General features: G+C 29.1%; 1 protein-coding gene across 3 annotated transcripts in view; it reads right to left on the bottom strand.

Moving 5' to 3' along the window:
• Positions 1–19919, bottom strand: part of LOC142329962 (uncharacterized) — a 56346-nt gene that overhangs the window by 23142 nt on the left and 13285 nt on the right. For 2 of the 3 annotated variants that reach the window (XM_075374951.1, XM_075374949.1), the window contains exons 5-7: positions 16809–17024; positions 9121–9327; positions 2729–2921 (exon numbers count right to left, since the gene is read on the bottom strand). In XM_075374951.1, coding sequence (XP_075231066.1) covers positions 2729–2921; positions 9121–9327; positions 16809–17024 — 616 coding nt within the window. The remainder of the gene's footprint in view (positions 1–2728; positions 2922–9120; positions 9328–16808; positions 17025–19919) is intronic. The other variant, XM_075374950.1, reaches the window with a different exon arrangement.

The following is a 19919-nucleotide window of genomic DNA, read 5'->3' on the forward strand; positions in this document are numbered from 1 at the left end:
ACACTCTAATCTTATAATTGCAGTATATAGCATGTTGTTACAATAATTATACATAATAATATATAAATAATTATAACATAATACACAATAACTGTACATAAAGATTCCTGGCAGTGACTGACTTTAACAAGGGTAGAAAATATCATGCACGTGCGGTAAAGTTAAACCCTGAACTCTTAATTTTCCATAAAAAAGGAAGAAACTTTATGGACAAATTTCATAACTCCAACAACCATATTTGGCAAAGCAAAATTAACAACAGCAAACACAATATATACTTATTTATAAAAATTGTTTCACTTACTGGTTTATTTTTTCTTCCATGTTTAGTACTTTCACACAGACTTCTGCTTCATCAGAATATCTTGTGGAAACTAGATTAGAAACTTAATTAATCATTTAAATATAATGAGATATTTTAATTACCTCAACGAAAACTACTGTTTTTGGCATCATACTGTGAATATATATATTTTAAACATAAGTTAAATTTTACATTTTAAATATAGATAGTATTAATATTAAATGTCCAAATTTTATCTGTTCATTAATTATATTTTGCTATGTCTTTCATCGTATGTTTTCTCTAGAGGAAGGAATTTAAGTTTATTTATTTCTAATATTTAGATATTTTCTGTGTGAAAATGTATGTTTATTATCCCTACTGTAATCATCATAATTAAACTTCTATTAATTTTATTATATTCTTCCTGAAAATAACTTTAAAATTTTTGTTTTTCATTCCTGTGTAAAATTTTGTTTTTAACCTTTTGCTATATAAAGTTTATGTATTATACATGGGGTGTGTGAGAAAAGTAATGAGACTGACTTTTTACTTACCCAAGTTTTTATTTTTTTCAAACAATATTATTGCCTTCAAAGTAGTTCCCTTGGGCAGCTATAAACCTGCGGAGTCGTTGTTCCCACTCCTGGTAGCAGCACTGGAAGGCTTCAACTGGTAGGGCTTTTAACTGGTCGGTCACAGTCTTTTGAATGTTCTCCAGAGTTCTAAAATGACATCCTTATAACACATGTTTCAATTTCGGGAAAGGAAAAAGTCACAACGACTCAAATCAGGTGAATAAGGGGTTGAGGAACCGTAGGAATGCGTTTTGAGGTCAAAAATTCCGTGATGGAAATGGCCATGTGACATGGGGCATTGTCATGATGAAGCATCCACTTGTCTGCAATGTCTGGTCTCATGCGAATCACTCTTTTCCTGAGCCTTTCAATGACACCTTTGTAAAACACTTGGTTGACAGTTTGTCCTGGAGGAACAAATTCTTTATGGATACCCCTATTGTCAAAAAAGCAAATCAGCCTGGTTTTGATCTTTAATTTGTTCATTAGACATTTTTTTGGTTGAGGAGATGACGGAGTGTGCCACTCCTCGCTTTGCTGCTTTATTTCAAGATTGTACTCAAATATCCAGGATTCACCACCTGTGATCACACGATTGAAGAATTCTTAGTCATTGTCAGTCCTCTCAAGAAGATCAACGCAGTTCTTCGACTGTCCTTCTGTTCTGTTGTGAGGTTTTTTGGCACCAATTTCGCACAAACCTTTCGGATGTCCAAATCATCTTACCAAAATTTGATGTACGGTGAAAGTGTTTAAATTTAACTGTTCACTCATCATCCTTATTGTTAAACGACTGTCTGATCTCACAAGAACCCTCACATGCTCAACGTTTTCGTCAGATTTTGAAGTTGAAGGTCTCCCTGAGAGAGTTTGATTTTCAACATGTTCTCAGCCTTCCAAAAATGATTTGTGCCAGTGGAAAACTTGTGCTCTTGATAAGCAATTTTCCCCATAGGCCTGTTTCAACTTTTTAAAGGTCACACTCGCAGATTTCCCCAAGTTTATCACAAAACTTGATTGCACAATGTTGCTCTAAATTCCAATGCTCCATTTTTGTAACACAACAAAAACACAACTTCACTGATTGGCACTGTCAAGAATAATGTGTTGGCTTAACGGAGTTGAAACTCGTACTGAGCATGTGGAAGGGATGAACAAACCGGTCTAGCATAGACCGGTAGACACAGCATTGCCAGATCGCTTGCAGTGTTACCAATCTCATTACTTTCCCTCACACACCTTGTAAATACAGTTTAAATATTATATAAGTTCATATATTAAGTTTATATAATATAAACTTCATAATATTACATAAACTTCTTTAAAACACATATTATAACTAGTTTTATTAATTATTTTATCTAATTTTTTACTGCCCTGTTAGTTCTAAAGGTAATTCTAAAATCATTTAAACATGTTTTGTTTATTTATTAAAAAAAAGAGGACAATTATCATTATTTATTTAATAATATTATTATTATTGTTAGTACACTAATTTAAAGGGCTATTAAAATTATTTTTTGTCTCGTTATTTAGCATTAGGCTAGTTCTGCATTAGTTCAAGATTATTTATTAACATTATGTAATCAAATGCATAATTGTTCAATAACCATTTTTAAATGGCTGATAAGCAACATATGTATATATATATATATATACACGTTTACTAAATCCTCTTCGTTAAGTATACTTTCTGCCAGATAAATCATTGTAAAAAACTGGCGAAAAATGTTTACCTCCAAAATTGATAAAAATGAAGATAAACAGCACTGTAAGACACTTCACTATCCTTAATAAATAAAATTAGAAATTTTTAAAATTGGCTATGCTTATTAACAATTAACTAGGATAAATTTAAAATACATACCTTCTCTTGATCGATCCTTGCCATCTTTTCCTGAATTTTTATCAGCTTGTTCCAGATCTTCATTCCGTAAAATCAGTTCAGGTGGTAATTGAGCCACCACAGCCACTGGATAGGCTTGTGGTGGGCCTTGTTGATCAGCAGCATTTGCAGCAACTGTTGCATCTGTTAATATTGGTTTAACATCAGGCAGTACCTGGAACATTAAATAAAATGCATACTTACTACACAAATACTTATTTTCATTACAACAAGAAAAAAAAAGCTTTTATTTCCAAGTATTTGAAACCAATATCTGAAATTAAACATAATACATTATAGAATAAAAATCATTAATGAAAGTAAAAAATTGAAAATACTATATAAGGCCATAAAAAAGACCTAAAAATGTTTTAATTGCTGTCTTTTAGACATAGTTCATCTTTCCACCATGTAATAGCAGCAGTTCAAATCTGCCAGCCAAGAAATTAAGACATTTTATTATGAGTAGAACTATTTTATTATTTTGTTTGAAAATGATGAATATGATTTGCCTTAAACTCTGCTTTAAAAATAGAAGGAAAGTGCAGTGAAGTTGTTAGAAAAGGCTTTTTTTGAGGATGTTCTGTCAATATAAAGGGTTTACAAGAGGTTCAAAATCTTTTAAAAAGGCTATGAAGACAACAAAAGGGTTGAATGTCCTAATACATTGACAACTGATGAAAATACCAAGAAAATAAAGGACGTGGTGATCAATAATCATTGCATCCTTATTAGAGAGATTGCTGAAGAGGTAAGAAACTCTCATGGCACGGGTGAAACAAGGCGTTCCAAAAATGCTGAATTTTCAACAAAAGCAAACTTGCAATTAATTATATTGTAGAATAAGTGTTGGCCGACATCGCTGATAACTAATGCAATGAAACATGGTAGTACAGTTATGATATTGAAACAAAGATTTAATCATACCAATGGAAGCTTTCTGAAGAACAAAGACCAAAAGCAGAACACAAATTTCAATCACATGTTCTTGCTATTTTTCAATTACAATGGCATTACTCATTATGAATTCTTATACGGTTATATGGTCAACAAGGAACATTACTAAGTTTTACCATTTAGGTGAAGCAATCCAAAGAAAATGACAAACATGAGCAAACAAATATTGGATTTTGCACCATGAACACTCCAGCTCACACTTCACTATTAATTTATGATTATTTAGCCAAAAACATCATACTCATGCCGCAGCTTCAAAACTCTCCACACAAGGCTCTCTGCAACTTGCTCTTGTTCCCACTGATTAAGAGAACATTAAAAAAATAATAATTGAATGATAGATGAAACAAAGAAAAAATTGGTAAGTGAACTTAAGGCTATACAAAAAAAATGCTTTCCAAAAATGTTCTGGGGATTGAAAAATATGGTGGCAGAAGTACATCATATCTTTGGGGGGGGGGGACTACTTTGAAGGGGACAGGCTAACTATAAAAGGATAGGTAAATTTTTATTGATTAAAATTAAAAATCTCATTATTTTATCACATCTTGAACTTATTAATAAGAAGTATTTTCTTTTAGTATTTTTTTTTTTTTAAATAAAATCATTTTGATACAATTAGTGGGAGTGAAATTTTATTTATTTTTCTTCAAATAATGTCACAATAACGGTTGGAAAATTCTTAAATTTGGTGATAGAAGAATAAAGTTGAATTTAAACATACATAAACCACATATTTTTGGGAAATTTTTTTATACAAATGTGGTACAGGAAAATTATATATAAAGTCCACAGACTGTTTTCAGTCCAGAAACTGTAATAGAATCTACAGCAGTAGTGGTTGAGGTGCCTATAAGATAATGCCAGATCTTCTGCTCTTCTTTAAATCAGAATTTAATTTTGTTCCTGGTTACTTTTTCAACCAAAATTTGGTGATATTGCTTTTATTACTTCATTATATACAATAAATTATAATTATAAAATGAAATCTAAGTGTTTATAAAGTACAATTTATTATAATAAAGCTAAAATCACACAAACTTATTATTTGTTAATAAATAATCCTTTTCAAATAATATTCCATTCCAATTTTTTATTTTTAGTTAGATATCACTGAATCATAAATTAATGAAAAATTGGTTATCAATACAATAACATTATAATTAAATATTATTATATACAAAATTATTATTATTATTATTATTATATATATATATATAATATATATATTAAATAAAGGGGAAAAAAATATTTAAATTCTCGTTTACATCAGACTTCAATAATAATGTGCTATAAAAAACAATTTTATCAAAAATGGAATAATCAAATTACAGTAAAAGACAACTGTAGAGGCAGCTAGGCATATAACAGTATGGTATAAATGTGTTATTGACAAATGTCATCAACACACATATCTGCACATGCATAACATGAAGTCATTTATCAATAAGTCAATCTATAAATTAATTTCATGAATATTATTTGAGTATATTCATGCAGGAAAATTTTAATTATCAAAAAATTATTGACAATTCCTTTACAATTACACTGTAAATATTAATAATAAGATATTTTATCTTTCAATAGAAAAACAGAGATTTATCCTTGTAACAAACAATTATTACAATTCATTTAACAAAGAAGAAAAAAATATAATTTTCTTTAATAATAGTAATTTGAGAATTATAGTAGTAATTCTATGTTGTGTTACACATAAATGATTATTTAAAATAAAATTCCACATACACTGTTCGTTAACAAACAATTAATTATAAAAAATTATATCTATACTACCCATTTTAGCATGCACTTTATCATGTAATTAAAAAAATTAATCTGATAAATTTCATTAGAAAATATTCACCTCAATGAAAGCTTAGATTTTTAACAATATTTGCCAATTGAGTACATAAGGCAGTAATAAATAAGGCAAAATTAAAAACAAACAAAGGTTGGTATTTATTATTTATTTAAAAAAAATAAATGCAATGAATTTCATTTGTATACAAATTCAGTTGAAATACGAGGTAAAATAAACATTTTTTAACTAGCAAAGTATCTGATTTTTTCAATTTACATAATTATGTTTTTATGAAGAGTTTATAATCTTATGTTGTTATAAAGAGTTTATTGACTTTTTTGTAGTTATATTTTCAATTAGGTTAATCATTAGTATACATATCTACCTCATTTATGATGTAATTATTACTAATAAAAAGCAGTTTTCACTATATCAGGTGTAAAGAGAATGTTAAGAATAAAAATTATAAAATCACAAAAAAAAAATAAACTAGAACAGTTTTATTAATAAGCAACAGCTTTTATAAACAGTAATGGAATATAATTATTAAAGATTTCATAAAAACAGATTAAAAATTCTTTAAACTGTGCTACAGACACAGAATTTAAGAAGTTATTTCTCATCTATTTTTTCCACAAATAATTGAATTACATTTCCCACATTGGAATTGATGATGTTGTTGAGTAGTGTCTGATTCTTCACCGCTGCTTTCGAAACACACATTCACAGGTGGCTCAGGAACTGGAATAATTTCACTGTGAGGTACAGGCCTGATTGCAGATTGCAATGAAGGATATTTTGCAGTATATTTAGATTTTTTTAGAAATTCCAGACACACTTGTTAAACAAAAATAACAATCGGTTACATGATCCTTTGGTTCACGCCAAACCATAGGTACACCAAATGCCAAAGCCTTCGGGTACCTTTCAGCCATCCTCTTAAAATACAGAACAATTAGTGCATACTATATGGGTGCCCACGTCTTATCCTAATCATCAACTTTAAATTGAAATAGAAATGATATGCTTTTTTAATTAAAGGTTAATGTTTTTTCTATTTTATTTTACGGTAAACTCACCACATACATAACAAAAGGCATCCACATCATTTACACAATTTTGAGGCATTATGATACTGCACTGTTAACAAACTTAAGACAGCAAAAAGACAACAAAATTAATTAATTCCTAAAATCCAGTGCTTAATATAAACAACACAGCTGTGTTTTAAGCTACATGTTTTGACCTGCACAGAAATAATTAATCTTGTCCATGAAGGCACACTCTTCAGTATTAGATATGATGCCATAATATGAGACTATGATATGATTTAATTCTTTGTCTAGTATTGTTTATTTATAGCTTACAAATTATGTTAACTAAGTTTAACAATAAAAAATGAGCTAACAAAATATATAATAGGAGCTTAAAATGAAAAATGAAAAAGATTTTTCAAAAATGGAGGGCGATAGATTCTGAGTTCATATTTGTTTTTTGCATCAAAAAAAATAGATTAAAATCATTTATCACATGTAAAGAAACAAAAATTATGTTTATCAGTAATCATTCATTTAAATCGAGTTTCATTAAATAACAAGATACTGCAGAAATCAGCTGTCAGATCCTAGACTATTAGATGCTTCAAATTTCACGATGTAATTTCTATTTTATAAAAATGCCAAAATTAGTGTTTTTTTATAAATAAATAATTACTTCTTGAAAAATATTTAACTTATGCTAATAAGGGTGACATCATATCAAAGCTGTTTTTGAGAAGTTTTTTACAAAGTAGAAAAAATCTAAAAAAAATTGTATTTTGAGTTGTAACGGCTTAACTGATTTTTAATTTTTTATCAATTTTAGTTGAAAAATGTCTCAAACAGGATATTTTTAAAAAAAAGGCCAATCATTTTTAAAGTGTGGCATACAAACTGTTATTAAAAATGTTAAGTTAGCACTATTATCAGCCGATTCCCACCAAAACTGTAACGAAATAGCATCATTTTCATAGAGGTTAGTGTAGCAATAAGTTATTTCATTAAGAATGAGAAAGAAACGTGTTTGTGTAGAAGTTAAACGGCAAGTGATCAGTCTCTGGAAAACAAATAAAACATACAGAGACATTGCACTAGAAGTTAAGTGGCAAGTGATCAGTCTATGGAAAGCAAATAAAACATACAGAGACATTGCAGAACAATTAAAAATATCAAAAATATGTGTACAGCAACTTGTTAAAAAATATTGTGATCAAGAAACTGTTGTTGATTTTCCTCACTCTGGTCGACCAAGAAAAACTTCAACGAGGCAAGACAGGGCCATCAGAAAGGTATCAAAACTAAATCGGTCTGCAAGTTTGCCTGATATAGCAACAGAAGTAGCACATGATGGTGTTCAGGTTAGTACTGCCACACTTTCCAGATGTTTAAAAAAAGCTGGAATGGAATCACATTTAGCATTACCAAGGCCTCTTTTAAGCACTGTTTATAAATCTAAACATCGTCAGTTTTGTAAAGAAAGGAAGAACTGATTTAAAGAAGCTTGGTGAAAGGTTGTATTTCCAATGAAAGCAGATTCCAGCTGTTCTCAAACCGAAAAATTAGGGTCAGACAAACAAAAACTGTAACGTTTCTACCAGCCTGCATCATTCCTGCTGTGCAACAAGGTGCACACTGTCTTGATATGGGGTTGCATAACATCAAAAGATCTTGGACACATTAGAATCATGGATGGGACAATGAACAGCATAGATTATATAAAAACAATGGAAGAATTCATGCTTCCTAATATTCATAACCTGTCGGGTGAGAATTTCATCTTCCAGTAGGACACCGCGTCTTTTCATAAATCACAAGCTACCAAGGTATGGTTTGATGCGGAAGTTTTGGATTGGCCATCTCACAGTCCTGACTTAAATCAAATTGAAAATTTATGGAATAAATGGCACTGCAGCTGGCTAAAAGAAAATCAAAAAAATAAGCCTGAATTACAGCTTCAAGTTGTAAGTCTGGGGCAACTGGTGATGAAAGAGCAATGCTTGAAATTGATCAACTCAATGTCTGACAGAGTAGCAGCATGCCTAAAATCATATGGAGGTCATACACAATACTAAATGTTTTAAAAATGATGTAGCATTATTTCTGTACTTTTTTATTGATTTTTTACTTAATGTGAAACAAATGTTTGCTAAAAAACTGATTTTTTGTTTTTTAAACTTGTTCATAAACTTATAAATAAATGTAAAATATAACTAAAAGAAAAACCACTAATGGGTCTTCTAATATTCAAAGAACATGAAATACCAGATGATGCTCTCACATTAGAGTTGAAGTTAATAGCCACCATTAACTGTTAAGATTTATCAATTGACAAAATTTAGCGCTAGCACTTCCACATAAATTAATGGCAACCAAATGAACTATTTACACATAATCACTAAAATATTATAATGACAAGCTAGAAAATAGTTGAAAAATATTGCCTAATATCTGTTTTGAAAAATATTATTCATAATTGAAGATAACTTTTTTGGTATTTAATATTAAAGAATTACGTCATATGTCATGTTGTTCATAAAATGAAACAAAAATAAATATAATATTTAATCAAAAGTACATACCATTTCTTCTGTTTGTATTGCATGCTGTATTTGTGCAACAGGTTGTGGTGCACCATTTTCATCACTATTATTGTTATTATTGTTACTGTTGTTATTATTGTTATTATTATTTCCGCTAGTGCTATTACTGTTATGTTGTGAATTTTGATCCTGCTGTGTTTGTGTATGATGATCAACAGTACCGTTTTCTGTGTCTGCCTGATGTACCTAAAACAGAAACCAAGTAACATAAAATATGTTTATTTAAACCATTCCTTATTAAAATTTTAAAAGAATTTTTTTTATTCGTTCAACAATAGAAAAAACACATAATCATGATCAACTGTCTCTATTGGCATTACGCCAAATATCTTTTTCTGCATAACTTCATGAAAACAGTTTTAATTTCTTTCCGCTTCTTTCCTCATTTTGCTATTGAGCTGATCCCTTCAAATCTTAAAAGTTTAATTTCAGCAGCTTCACCCATCCTCAGTAATTAGGTCATCCTAATTTATTATGCATAATTTATATCTGTACAACAATATAGGTGTCACTATCATGTCATACATTTTAAGCAATAATTATAAAACAACGTATTAAACAGATAATTACTTCCCACTTCAATAATTTGGGTATTGATATACAATAATAAAGATTAAAAATAAATTTAACTTCCTTCATGTCTTTCCTATGAAAATTATATTTTGTTTTTTAATCAGACTAAAAAAAAAGAACCAGAGCTTGACATTTCAAATTTAGTTAAAAAATTAATTTTTTAAAAATAATTCTATCATTAGTTAAAAATGTATCATTAATACCACCAACTTAACAGAAATGTATTAAAGACTCAGAGTAGAAAAAATGCATATATATAATTTTTTAGACTACCTGCACATCATTCATGCAAACAATAGCATAACAGTTACAATAAAAATAAATGGGAAGACAAGCTTTTCTTATAAGGCCAGAAACTCTTTTAAGGTAAAACAGCAATGTACAGATCAAATTTTATTAAATTTCTTTAATAAATGTTTGATATTGGTAATAACATTAATTAAATTAAACTTTTATAAAAATTAATATTAAAATTGATAAAATACCATTACTGATAACTAATTACCATACTTGAACATGTATTTAGCTGCAGTTGAAATCAAGTGCATTTGATTCGCTCAATACTGGCTACTCTTTTTAAGTTTTCATATTTAAATAGATTAAGTGTGTAAATAAATAAAACAGAGGATTCAACAACATCATAATCATTATTCTGTTTTGAAATAAAACATTTAAAATTGTTTACAATCAAATGTCATTTACATTTCTTGTAAATGAAATTCCTATTTCAATAGTTAAACAATCAGAATATACTGAGAAATTAATATTAAAAACAAAACAACTTAATATGTTATAGACAAAAGAAAATATTATAATATTGAAATAATCTAAATATATAATATTTATAAAACATTAATAAAGTATTTCCACCTGCATATATTTAATGTCAACTAAAAATGTATACAGAAAAATCTGTATATTTGTTTAATAATCTGTATCTGTTTTGGAAAAACTCAGTCAAAAGAGGAAAGTTATAACATGAAGATCTGTTTTATTAAAAACTGAAATAACATGAACCACAAACCAATCACAATATTCCCTCTTTTAAAACAAAAATTAACAGACAACATGATCTATTAACATTCTTAATCCACTGACTGCCAGTCCTGTAACATTATCTATAAGCGATGTATCCATGAGAAGCCAGACCTGTAAATATAAAAATGGACATTTGATCGCATTGTGCCAATTCTGTATACAAACGAAATGCTTTCTTTTTTTAAACAGATGCCTGTTGTAGTGTTTCCAACATATTTCTGCAGTTATATAGGTGGAAATATTTTACAAAGTAACGAAATCAAGTAAATTGTGACACATATCAAACCTTCATTTTGATGGACGCCATTGTTCAGTATTGAAGATACTGGTGTATCTTTATGTTGAATCTTTTTGCAATGGATTTTTCATGCTCTAATACGAATAAATCTTTTACTGAAGCAGAAATTCTGTAGATTCCGACTTGAACTTACAGTAGCGAAAAATTAATCCGAACAAAGGGAATTTTTATTTTGTTGTACAGAATTTTCATTCTGTGGCAGACTGCTTGCTGTTTGGTGTTTCAGGTTATGTTGTTAGTTCATATACAAACAGAATTAGTGATTTTTGTGCTTTTCTAATTCATTGTCAATTAGTTTTTGGTGACCTTGCAAGTTTCTGTTATAAGTTTATTATTCATTTCTAGTTAATACAATGAATAAGAAGTTTAGTGAATCTAATATAGATGAAATTGAAGAAAATGGAGATTTAAGACATAATCATAATATAGTAGGAATTAGCGAGGTTCGGTGGGAAGAGCAAAACGACTTTTGGTCAGGTGATTTTAGAATAATTACCTCAGTTTCAAATAATGGGCAGCCAGGAGTAGGTTTTGTAATGAACAAGAAGATAGGGAAAACAGTAGAGTATTTCAAAATGCATAGCGATGAAGATAAAATCAAAACCTAAAACAACAACGATTGTTAACGTCTACAAGCGCCCATGATGATAATGAGGTAGGAGTGTGTATACGAAGAAATTGACAAAATAATTAAAGACATAAAAAGGGATAACAATTTAATAATAGTTGGAGATTGGAATGCAAGCATTGGAAAAGGCAAGGAAGGAAATATAGTGGGTGAATACGGGCAGGGCAAAAGGAATGAAAGAGACTTATAGAGTTTTGTAGGAAGTATAATTTAGTAATTGCCAACACCCACTTTAAAAATCATAATAGAAGAATATACACATGGAAAAAGCCAGGTGATATTGAAAGCTATCAGATAGATTACATCACAGTAAGGCAAAGATTTAGAAATCAACTTGTCGACTGAAAAACTTACCCTGGAGCAGACATTGATAGCGACCATAATTTAGTGTTAATGAAATATAGATTGGAGTTTAAAAACCTGAAGAAAAGGTGTCAAATGAATCAGTGGAATTTAGAGAAGCTTGTGGAACAGGAGGTAAAGAAGATTTTTGAAGAGGACATTGCAAGAGGTCTGAGTAAAAAAGATAAGGTAGAAAATGTAAATGGGAGAATGCTAAAAAGGAAATTCTTAAATCAGCAGAAGCGAACTTAGGGAAACAAAGAGAACTGATAGAAAACCTTGGATTTCAGAGGTTACATTGCAGCTAATGGATGAACGTAAGAATGCTAGTGATGAAGAAAGTAGAAGGAACTATTGACAGTTAAGAAATACTATAAACAGGAAGTGCAAACTAACAAAAGAAGAGTAGATTAAAGAAAAGTATTCCGAAGTGGAAAGAGAAATGAACATTGTTAAATAGATGGAGCATACAGGAAAGTTAAGGAAAATTTTGGCGTACATAAATTAAAACCTAATTATGTGTTAAACAAAGAAGGTATACCTATTTATAATACGAAAGGCAAAATCGATAGGTGGGTGGAATATATTGAAGAGTTATATAGAAGAAATGGTTAGAAAATGGTGTTATAGAGGAAGTTGAAGAACATGAAAGGGTAGAAACAATACCGAGATCTGAATTTAAGAGAGCAATAAAAGATTTAAATGACAGAAAAGCTTCTGGAATAGACGGAATACCTGTGAATTACTGTGCAGTGCAGGTGAGGAAGTGATTGATAGATTATACAAACTGGTGTGTAATATTTATGAAAAAGGGGAAGTTCCGTCAGACTTCAAAAAGAGTGTTATAATCATGATAACACTCAAGGCAGAAGCATCTGATAAGCAGGGGCAGGTAAATGTAACGAATACAGAACAATTAGCTTAACTACTCATACATCCAAAATCTTAACTAGAATTCTGTACAAAAGAATTGAGAGGAGAGTGGAAGATGTGTTAGAAGACCAATTTGGTTTCAGGAAAAGTATAGGGACAAAGGAAGCAATTTTAGCGCTCAGATTAGTAGAAGGAAGATTAAAGAAAAACAAACCAACATACTTGGCATTTATAGACGTAGAAAAGGGATTCAATAACGTAGACTAGAGTAAAATGTTCAGCATTTAAAAAAAATTAGAGTTCAAATATAGAGATAGAAGAGCAATTGCTAACATTTGCAGGAACCAAACAGCAACAGTAATAATTGAAGAACATAAGAAAGAGGCCATAACAAAAAAAGGAGTCTGACAAGGATGTTCCCTATTCCCGTTACTTTTTAATCTTTACATAGAACTAGCAGTTAATGATGTTAAAGAAAAATTTAGATCCGGAGTAACACTACAAGGTGAAATGTTAAAGATGCTAAGATTTGCTGATGATATAGTAATTCTAACTGTGAGTAAAAAATATTTAGAAGAAACAATGAATGGCATTGATGAAGTCCTACGCAAGAACTACCGCATGAAAATTAACAACAAAACGAAAGTAATGAAATGTAGTAATGAAGATGGACCACTAAATGTAAAAATAGGAAGAGAAAAGATTATGGAGATAGAAGAATTTTGTTATTTGGGAAGTAGAATTACTAAAAATGGACAAAGCAGGAACAATATAAAATGCCAAATAGCACAGGCAAAATGAACCTTCAGTCAGAAATATAGTTTGTTTATATCAAAAATTAATTAAAATGTCAGGAAAAGATTTTTGAAAGCATATGTTTGGAGCTTAACTTAAAGTTAAACTTGGACGATCGGAGTACCTGAGAAGAAAAGATTAGAAGCTTCTGAAATGTGGTGCTACAGGAAAATGTTAAAAATCAGATGGGTGGATAAAGCGACAAATGAAGTGGAGTTGCCACAAATTGTTGAAGAAAGAAGCATTTGAAAAAATATAGTTAAACGCAGACTTATAGGCCACATATTAAGGCATCCTGGAATAGTCACTAATATTGGACGGACAGGTGGAAGTTAAAATTGTGCAGGCAGACAACGTTTGGAATATGTAAAACAAATTGTTAGAGATGTAGGATGTAGGGGGTATACTGAAATGAAACAACTAGCACTAGATAGGGAATCTTGGAGAGCTGCATCAAACCAGTCAAATGACAGAAGACAAAAAAAACATAAAATAGACAATCATAATTCTAATAACTTTTTGTGATGATCAGATAACTTTTTACGTATAATTTTTGACATGGCAATGCGTAAAGTGGAATAACCAATGATGATGCACTTTCAGATAATTCTGCTGAAGCAGATTTTTTTTACAATTACTTCCCTTAGAATTTGCTGAAAATACTGCCAAGGGTACGGCAAAGAACAATATTTATCACTTTAAATTTGTTTCTGAAACATTGGTGTTTCCTTATTCTAGGCTAAAGAACTGGTCTGATGTTACTACTTTTTTTTCTATTATAATACTCATGACCAGGGCAAAAAATTTAGAAATTAATGAATACTGAATATTTTAAATTTTAAAACATAATATTTTAATGTTAGTGAATATTTATTAATGATTATTATTATTACACTTACTTTCTATTTCTACATTCTCCCAATGTCAGAAACCAGGTATATAAATATTCTAAGTATGCTCCACTTTTCTAGGGAAGAAAATAGATCTAACAATAAATTACAAAAAATCAAACCATTTCTTGATCATATCCGCCAGTTTAAAAATTTTTCTTGATAACTAGTACTCTAGCCCTTCATTATTCAATGTGCTTCAGACTAATGTTTGTGGCACTGTGCGTGCAAACAAAAATGTATGCCAAAACTGGAAAAGAGATTGAAAAGGGGTGCAATCCAGGCAAGACACACAAACAGCATGCTAGCTCTGAAGTGGAAGGACAAAAAGGAAGTTTGGATGCAGACCATAATGCTCACCAACAGCTGTGTTAAATTTCCCAATAATAAACAACCTGCAACAACTTTTGTAAAACCAGAATGCATTTATGACTACAACAGGGGCAATCTGATAATCTGATTGTAGTGGTACAAGAAACTGGCTTTTAATTTCATCAACCTTATTCTTTTAAATTCATTTTCATTTCATAAACAAAAACAGGAAAACATATAAGCTTGTCAAATTCCAAATCTCAGTTATCAACCAAGTTATTCAAAAATTTCATATACCAGCATTCAGACCAAAAGAGGAGGAAGACCATCAAAATCCACGGACACCGCATTGCCTAACATCAAGATATTCCACCAACAGAAAAGAAAAAAAGCAGTTTTTTCCAGGTTTGCTTAGAAATCCGCTGGCTCCTGCATGTTGCAAAATGTTAATAAATATTACACAAAAAATTTCTATCAATAGAATACTAAATATGTTGCATAAAATAGAATACATAAATTCTTCTTGCTGCCTTATATCAGCTCTATTGTAATTTAAGAAAACTACTTCCAAATTAATGAAACATGAAAAAAATCATTAATGTTTAAAACTTTTTAACAATTCTTTTATTTAATGTAGAATATTATTATTATTATTATTATGAGTGAAAGAAATAATAAATATAACTCTACACTTTTAACATTTTAAATTATATTTTTAATTAAATGTCATAAAACAAAAACATTCTGATGAAACAGGTATCATTTTGAAAGTAACTACATTTGGAGAATTAAGTGAAAAAAAATGTATTTTAATAAACAATTATATTCTGGCCAAGGATGTAATTTATGAAAGAAAGAACTACTTTTAAACTATTTATTAACATAATATATACTAAAATATATTTCTGAAAAAGTCACTATTGATATTACTAGGTTTTAATTTGATGATATCTAAAAATTAATCAATTCATCTAACCAATAAAAATTTAAGGAATATATTCTTATAACTTAATGACAGATTCTTATTTCATACTGAATAACACATTTTTTTATGAACTTCTATCATATGTTCTTGAACAAAAAGTATTACACTTTTAAAAATTACATGAGTCAATAAAGTTTAAAAAAAGGAAAGAGTTCTGTTAAACATTTGCATTTAATTCTACACCTTTTTCAATCTTAAACTATAATTTTCTTGACTCGTGCAATTCTTTAAATTTTTTTTAAAACTATCAGTTTTATAAGAAAAACCATACACAAATTTAGTCAGCCACTTTTTCTTAGTGTCGGTTTACTTTTCAAATAGCAAGAAAAAGTAGTCAACATTTTTAATGGAAAACAGTTCATAAAAATCTTTCCAGGAAATAGTTATAAAATTAACAGCTCTTTTCAACCTATTATTCTAGGTATTCTTTTTTATTTTTAGCCAGGATGGACTGTGGCAAAATAATTTAATGAAAAAAATATTAAAAACAAATATTAGAAAAACCTGTCAAAAATTTATTTTAAAAATTAAAACCAAACTATTTTAAATTTATTTATCCAGTGACACCACAAAAAAATTTTTGTCATTTATTCACTCAGTACTTTTAGTATGGGAAAATTTCAAGAGATAAATTTAAAATACATAGAATTTGAAAAAACTTATTTTGTAAAATTATTTTTCTGAACTTTTACAAGAGTTTACAATTCTGAAATAGATCAAACTTTAAACAGATAAAGAGATAACTGAATCTACAGCTGTAAAGTAAGGTTTTTTGACAAATTATTGAGCATTCAGTTCTACTGAAAGTTTAGATACTTCTAAATATTTACGCCACAGATACAAATTTTAAATAAATCAAATATAAAAACTCAGAATATATAATTATATTTTTAAAGAAAAATAATAAATCCAGTGGACATTAATTATACAAACTACCTGAAGTTGTATGCTCTCGCCACCTTGTTGGGCATTACTATACGCAACAGTCAATACACCCTGTTGAAAATGTTGCAGCGATAATGGAACTGCATGATATTTTTCGCCAGGTGTTAACGCACCACCTGTACCTGGATTCACGACTATCTGTAACGTTTGCTGTTGTACATCGCCGGGTTTAGCTCCTGGTAAACTAATTGGCAATGTGATAATCTGAAATTTAAAACAAATTATATTAGAAAATAAACAAGTTTAAAAGATACAAAACTTCAACCAAATGTCAATACCCTTTGATAAAAAAGGAAAGGACCATAATAGTTAAAATAAGTAGGCTAAATTCACCACAATTACAATCCTGTAGTTAACATAACACTAGATTAGCGTATACAATAAAAATAAATCAATAACAAATTTGCTATTACATCATTCCATTAGCATATACTTCTTCAATGATCTAAGCACTTTTAAATCCTTTTCTAATCAACACTAATGCATTTTCCTTCCTAGCTTTAGTATTATTGATATTCCACTATTATACTCCAAGAAAACATTTTTTCCAATTTCTTAATTTACAATTAGTAATATACTTCTTTTCTGAATGAAAACACTTTGTGCTTATACTGGTTGCATTAATTATATTCTTTGAAATACTATCACCTAAACAAAATACTGAAACTTGTAGCACATTATGTTCTCTTATTTTAATGTTTAACTCACTATTATCTATTTATGTCACCTTTGTTTATTTTTATTTACATTTAATTTCTATCCAAAAATATCATTTAGTATTTCATGTAACTTAATTTTTTTGTTTCAGCAAAAGAAAAATTATCAACTAATAAACTCATTGATTTTAATTCCTTGTATTAAGTAAAGGAAATATTGTAATCGTAAAAAATTTCATTTTCAGATTTCAACAGAAATATTCATTTTGACCATCCCTGAATCCATTTTGACTAGTTTCAGCATGACGTCTGTATATTTGTATCTCACATAACTCAAAAACGATTAGTCATAGAATGTTGAAATTTTGGATTTAGGACTGTTATAACATCTAAATCTGCACCTCCCTTTCTGATTGTAATCGACTTGAAAAAAGTGCCCAAAAAGCACAAAATTCCCAAACATTTGGATTTAGGACTTTTTCTTAACTGCAATAATAACCTCTCATTGAAAGCGTTTCAATGATGCATCATAAATGGTACTTATTTTCATTGGTTCCAGAGTTAAAGCCACATAAAATTTTAATTAATGAAATATTTAGATCTTACAAGGGGAAGAAGATTGGTTCGAATCGGACTTCATTTCTTTTTTTTTTTTGTAATTTAAATATACTGATTTATTAATAATTATTAACCTCTTAATTGAAAAAAAAATATATCTATGAAAAAAATCAGAAGTTATTAGTGAAATAAAATTTTATATACTTTTCATTTTAATTCTAACATTTTTACAGAGGTTAATAATTTTAATAAATCAATATATTTAAATTAAAAAAATAAAAGTTAAGAAAAATATATGTATATGAAGTCTGATTCAAACCAATGTATGCATGGTTACAGATCTGAAACGTTCTCACTTACACTGCAAAACTACTTGGGGGATGTGAAACAAAATTAACATATAATCTAATATAAAATGCTGATACGGATACCACAAAATAATGTGATGCAATGTAGTGTCTACCACAATGCAATCAATTGTATAACTGTCAACTTTATTAAAGAATTGGAGGATCACATTTCACTTTCAAATGAAATGTAGCAAAAAATGTGTATATGTAATTTAATAGGCATACAAGGAAGTCATGTGGTATCCACATAGGATATTTTCTTCTAATCATCCACTCAATTTTAAAAAAAATATATATTTCTTGTAAATATGACAGCATTGAAAAAATACTACCTGATATAGAAAACACTGTAAAACCTAAATAGATTTATTGATTTTAAGTAAAGCAATACATCAAAGACCAAGTTTTAATGTTGCAAGTGGTTCACAGTCGCTATCTGACTTAGGATCATTGTAGATTGCTCACCAATATTAATGGTAGAATTTTGAAAACATAAAAATTATGAAGGAAATGGAGTGTAATATAGAATGGAGATTTGAAAGGGGTACAACTCACAACAACGCAGCACATCTGGTAACTTTAATATCAATCTTTTTAAATATTCAAGATACACTGTAAGGTTAGGCAGGTTCCTGCCATGGGCTCAAAATTTTAAATCAGATGTGTGTGTATATATGTGAGCGCACGCATGTATTCATGCATGCATGTACACATGTATTTTCATTCTTAGTATAAATAATTGTAAATACACATGCTTAAACTGAAATTTAATGTAGTAATTGGATTAGCTGTTTGTTGTTACAAACTTCCTCTTTTTACCATAGAGCATAATAGAATGATTTAATTTCAAGCAATATTTATTTATAATAGATATTGATGGATGAAAATGAATTTTATAGCTTGTAAAATGATTTTATGCTTCTATGCTTGATTGGGACCTCTGATGAAAGGCAGAGATCACAAACAGAGATTGGTGGATTAACAATATGTAGCAAATAATTCAGCTAAGATTAAAAATTTAATGCTCTTAAGATTTCTGTTTCTTTATATTAGTATTTACTTCTAGGATTTCCATACTTTAAAATTATTTATAGTGTTTACTTTTTTTTAAATATGGTTGTCTCACCTTTATACTTTCTATATAAATCAATACATATAATTAAATCAATCGTTAAATTTTTATATATATATATACATATATATGTACAACACACACACACGCGCGCGCGTGCAGGAGTAACTTTAGACATATTATATATATATACACACACACATATATATACATTTACATAGCATATCTGTTAAATACCCATATACATACATAAAGCTTTAAAACAAACAGTATGTATAATGAGCATTAAGAAGCTTAAGATAAACTAATTAAAATGCAAGAAAAATTATTTAGTGACAACACTGCTGTGTCTGACAGAGTTTCCAAAGTGTAGAGTTTATCAAGGCTTAATGAACAATTTTGTGCTTGCAGTGCATGTTTAAAAGGGCCATGAAAAATATCACCAAGTTCAAGGTAAATTTAA

This window comes from Lycorma delicatula, chromosome 9 (genome assembly GCF_047948215.1).
Source record: "Lycorma delicatula isolate Av1 chromosome 9, ASM4794821v1, whole genome shotgun sequence".
Lineage (NCBI taxonomy): Eukaryota > Metazoa > Arthropoda > Insecta > Hemiptera > Fulgoridae > Lycorma > Lycorma delicatula.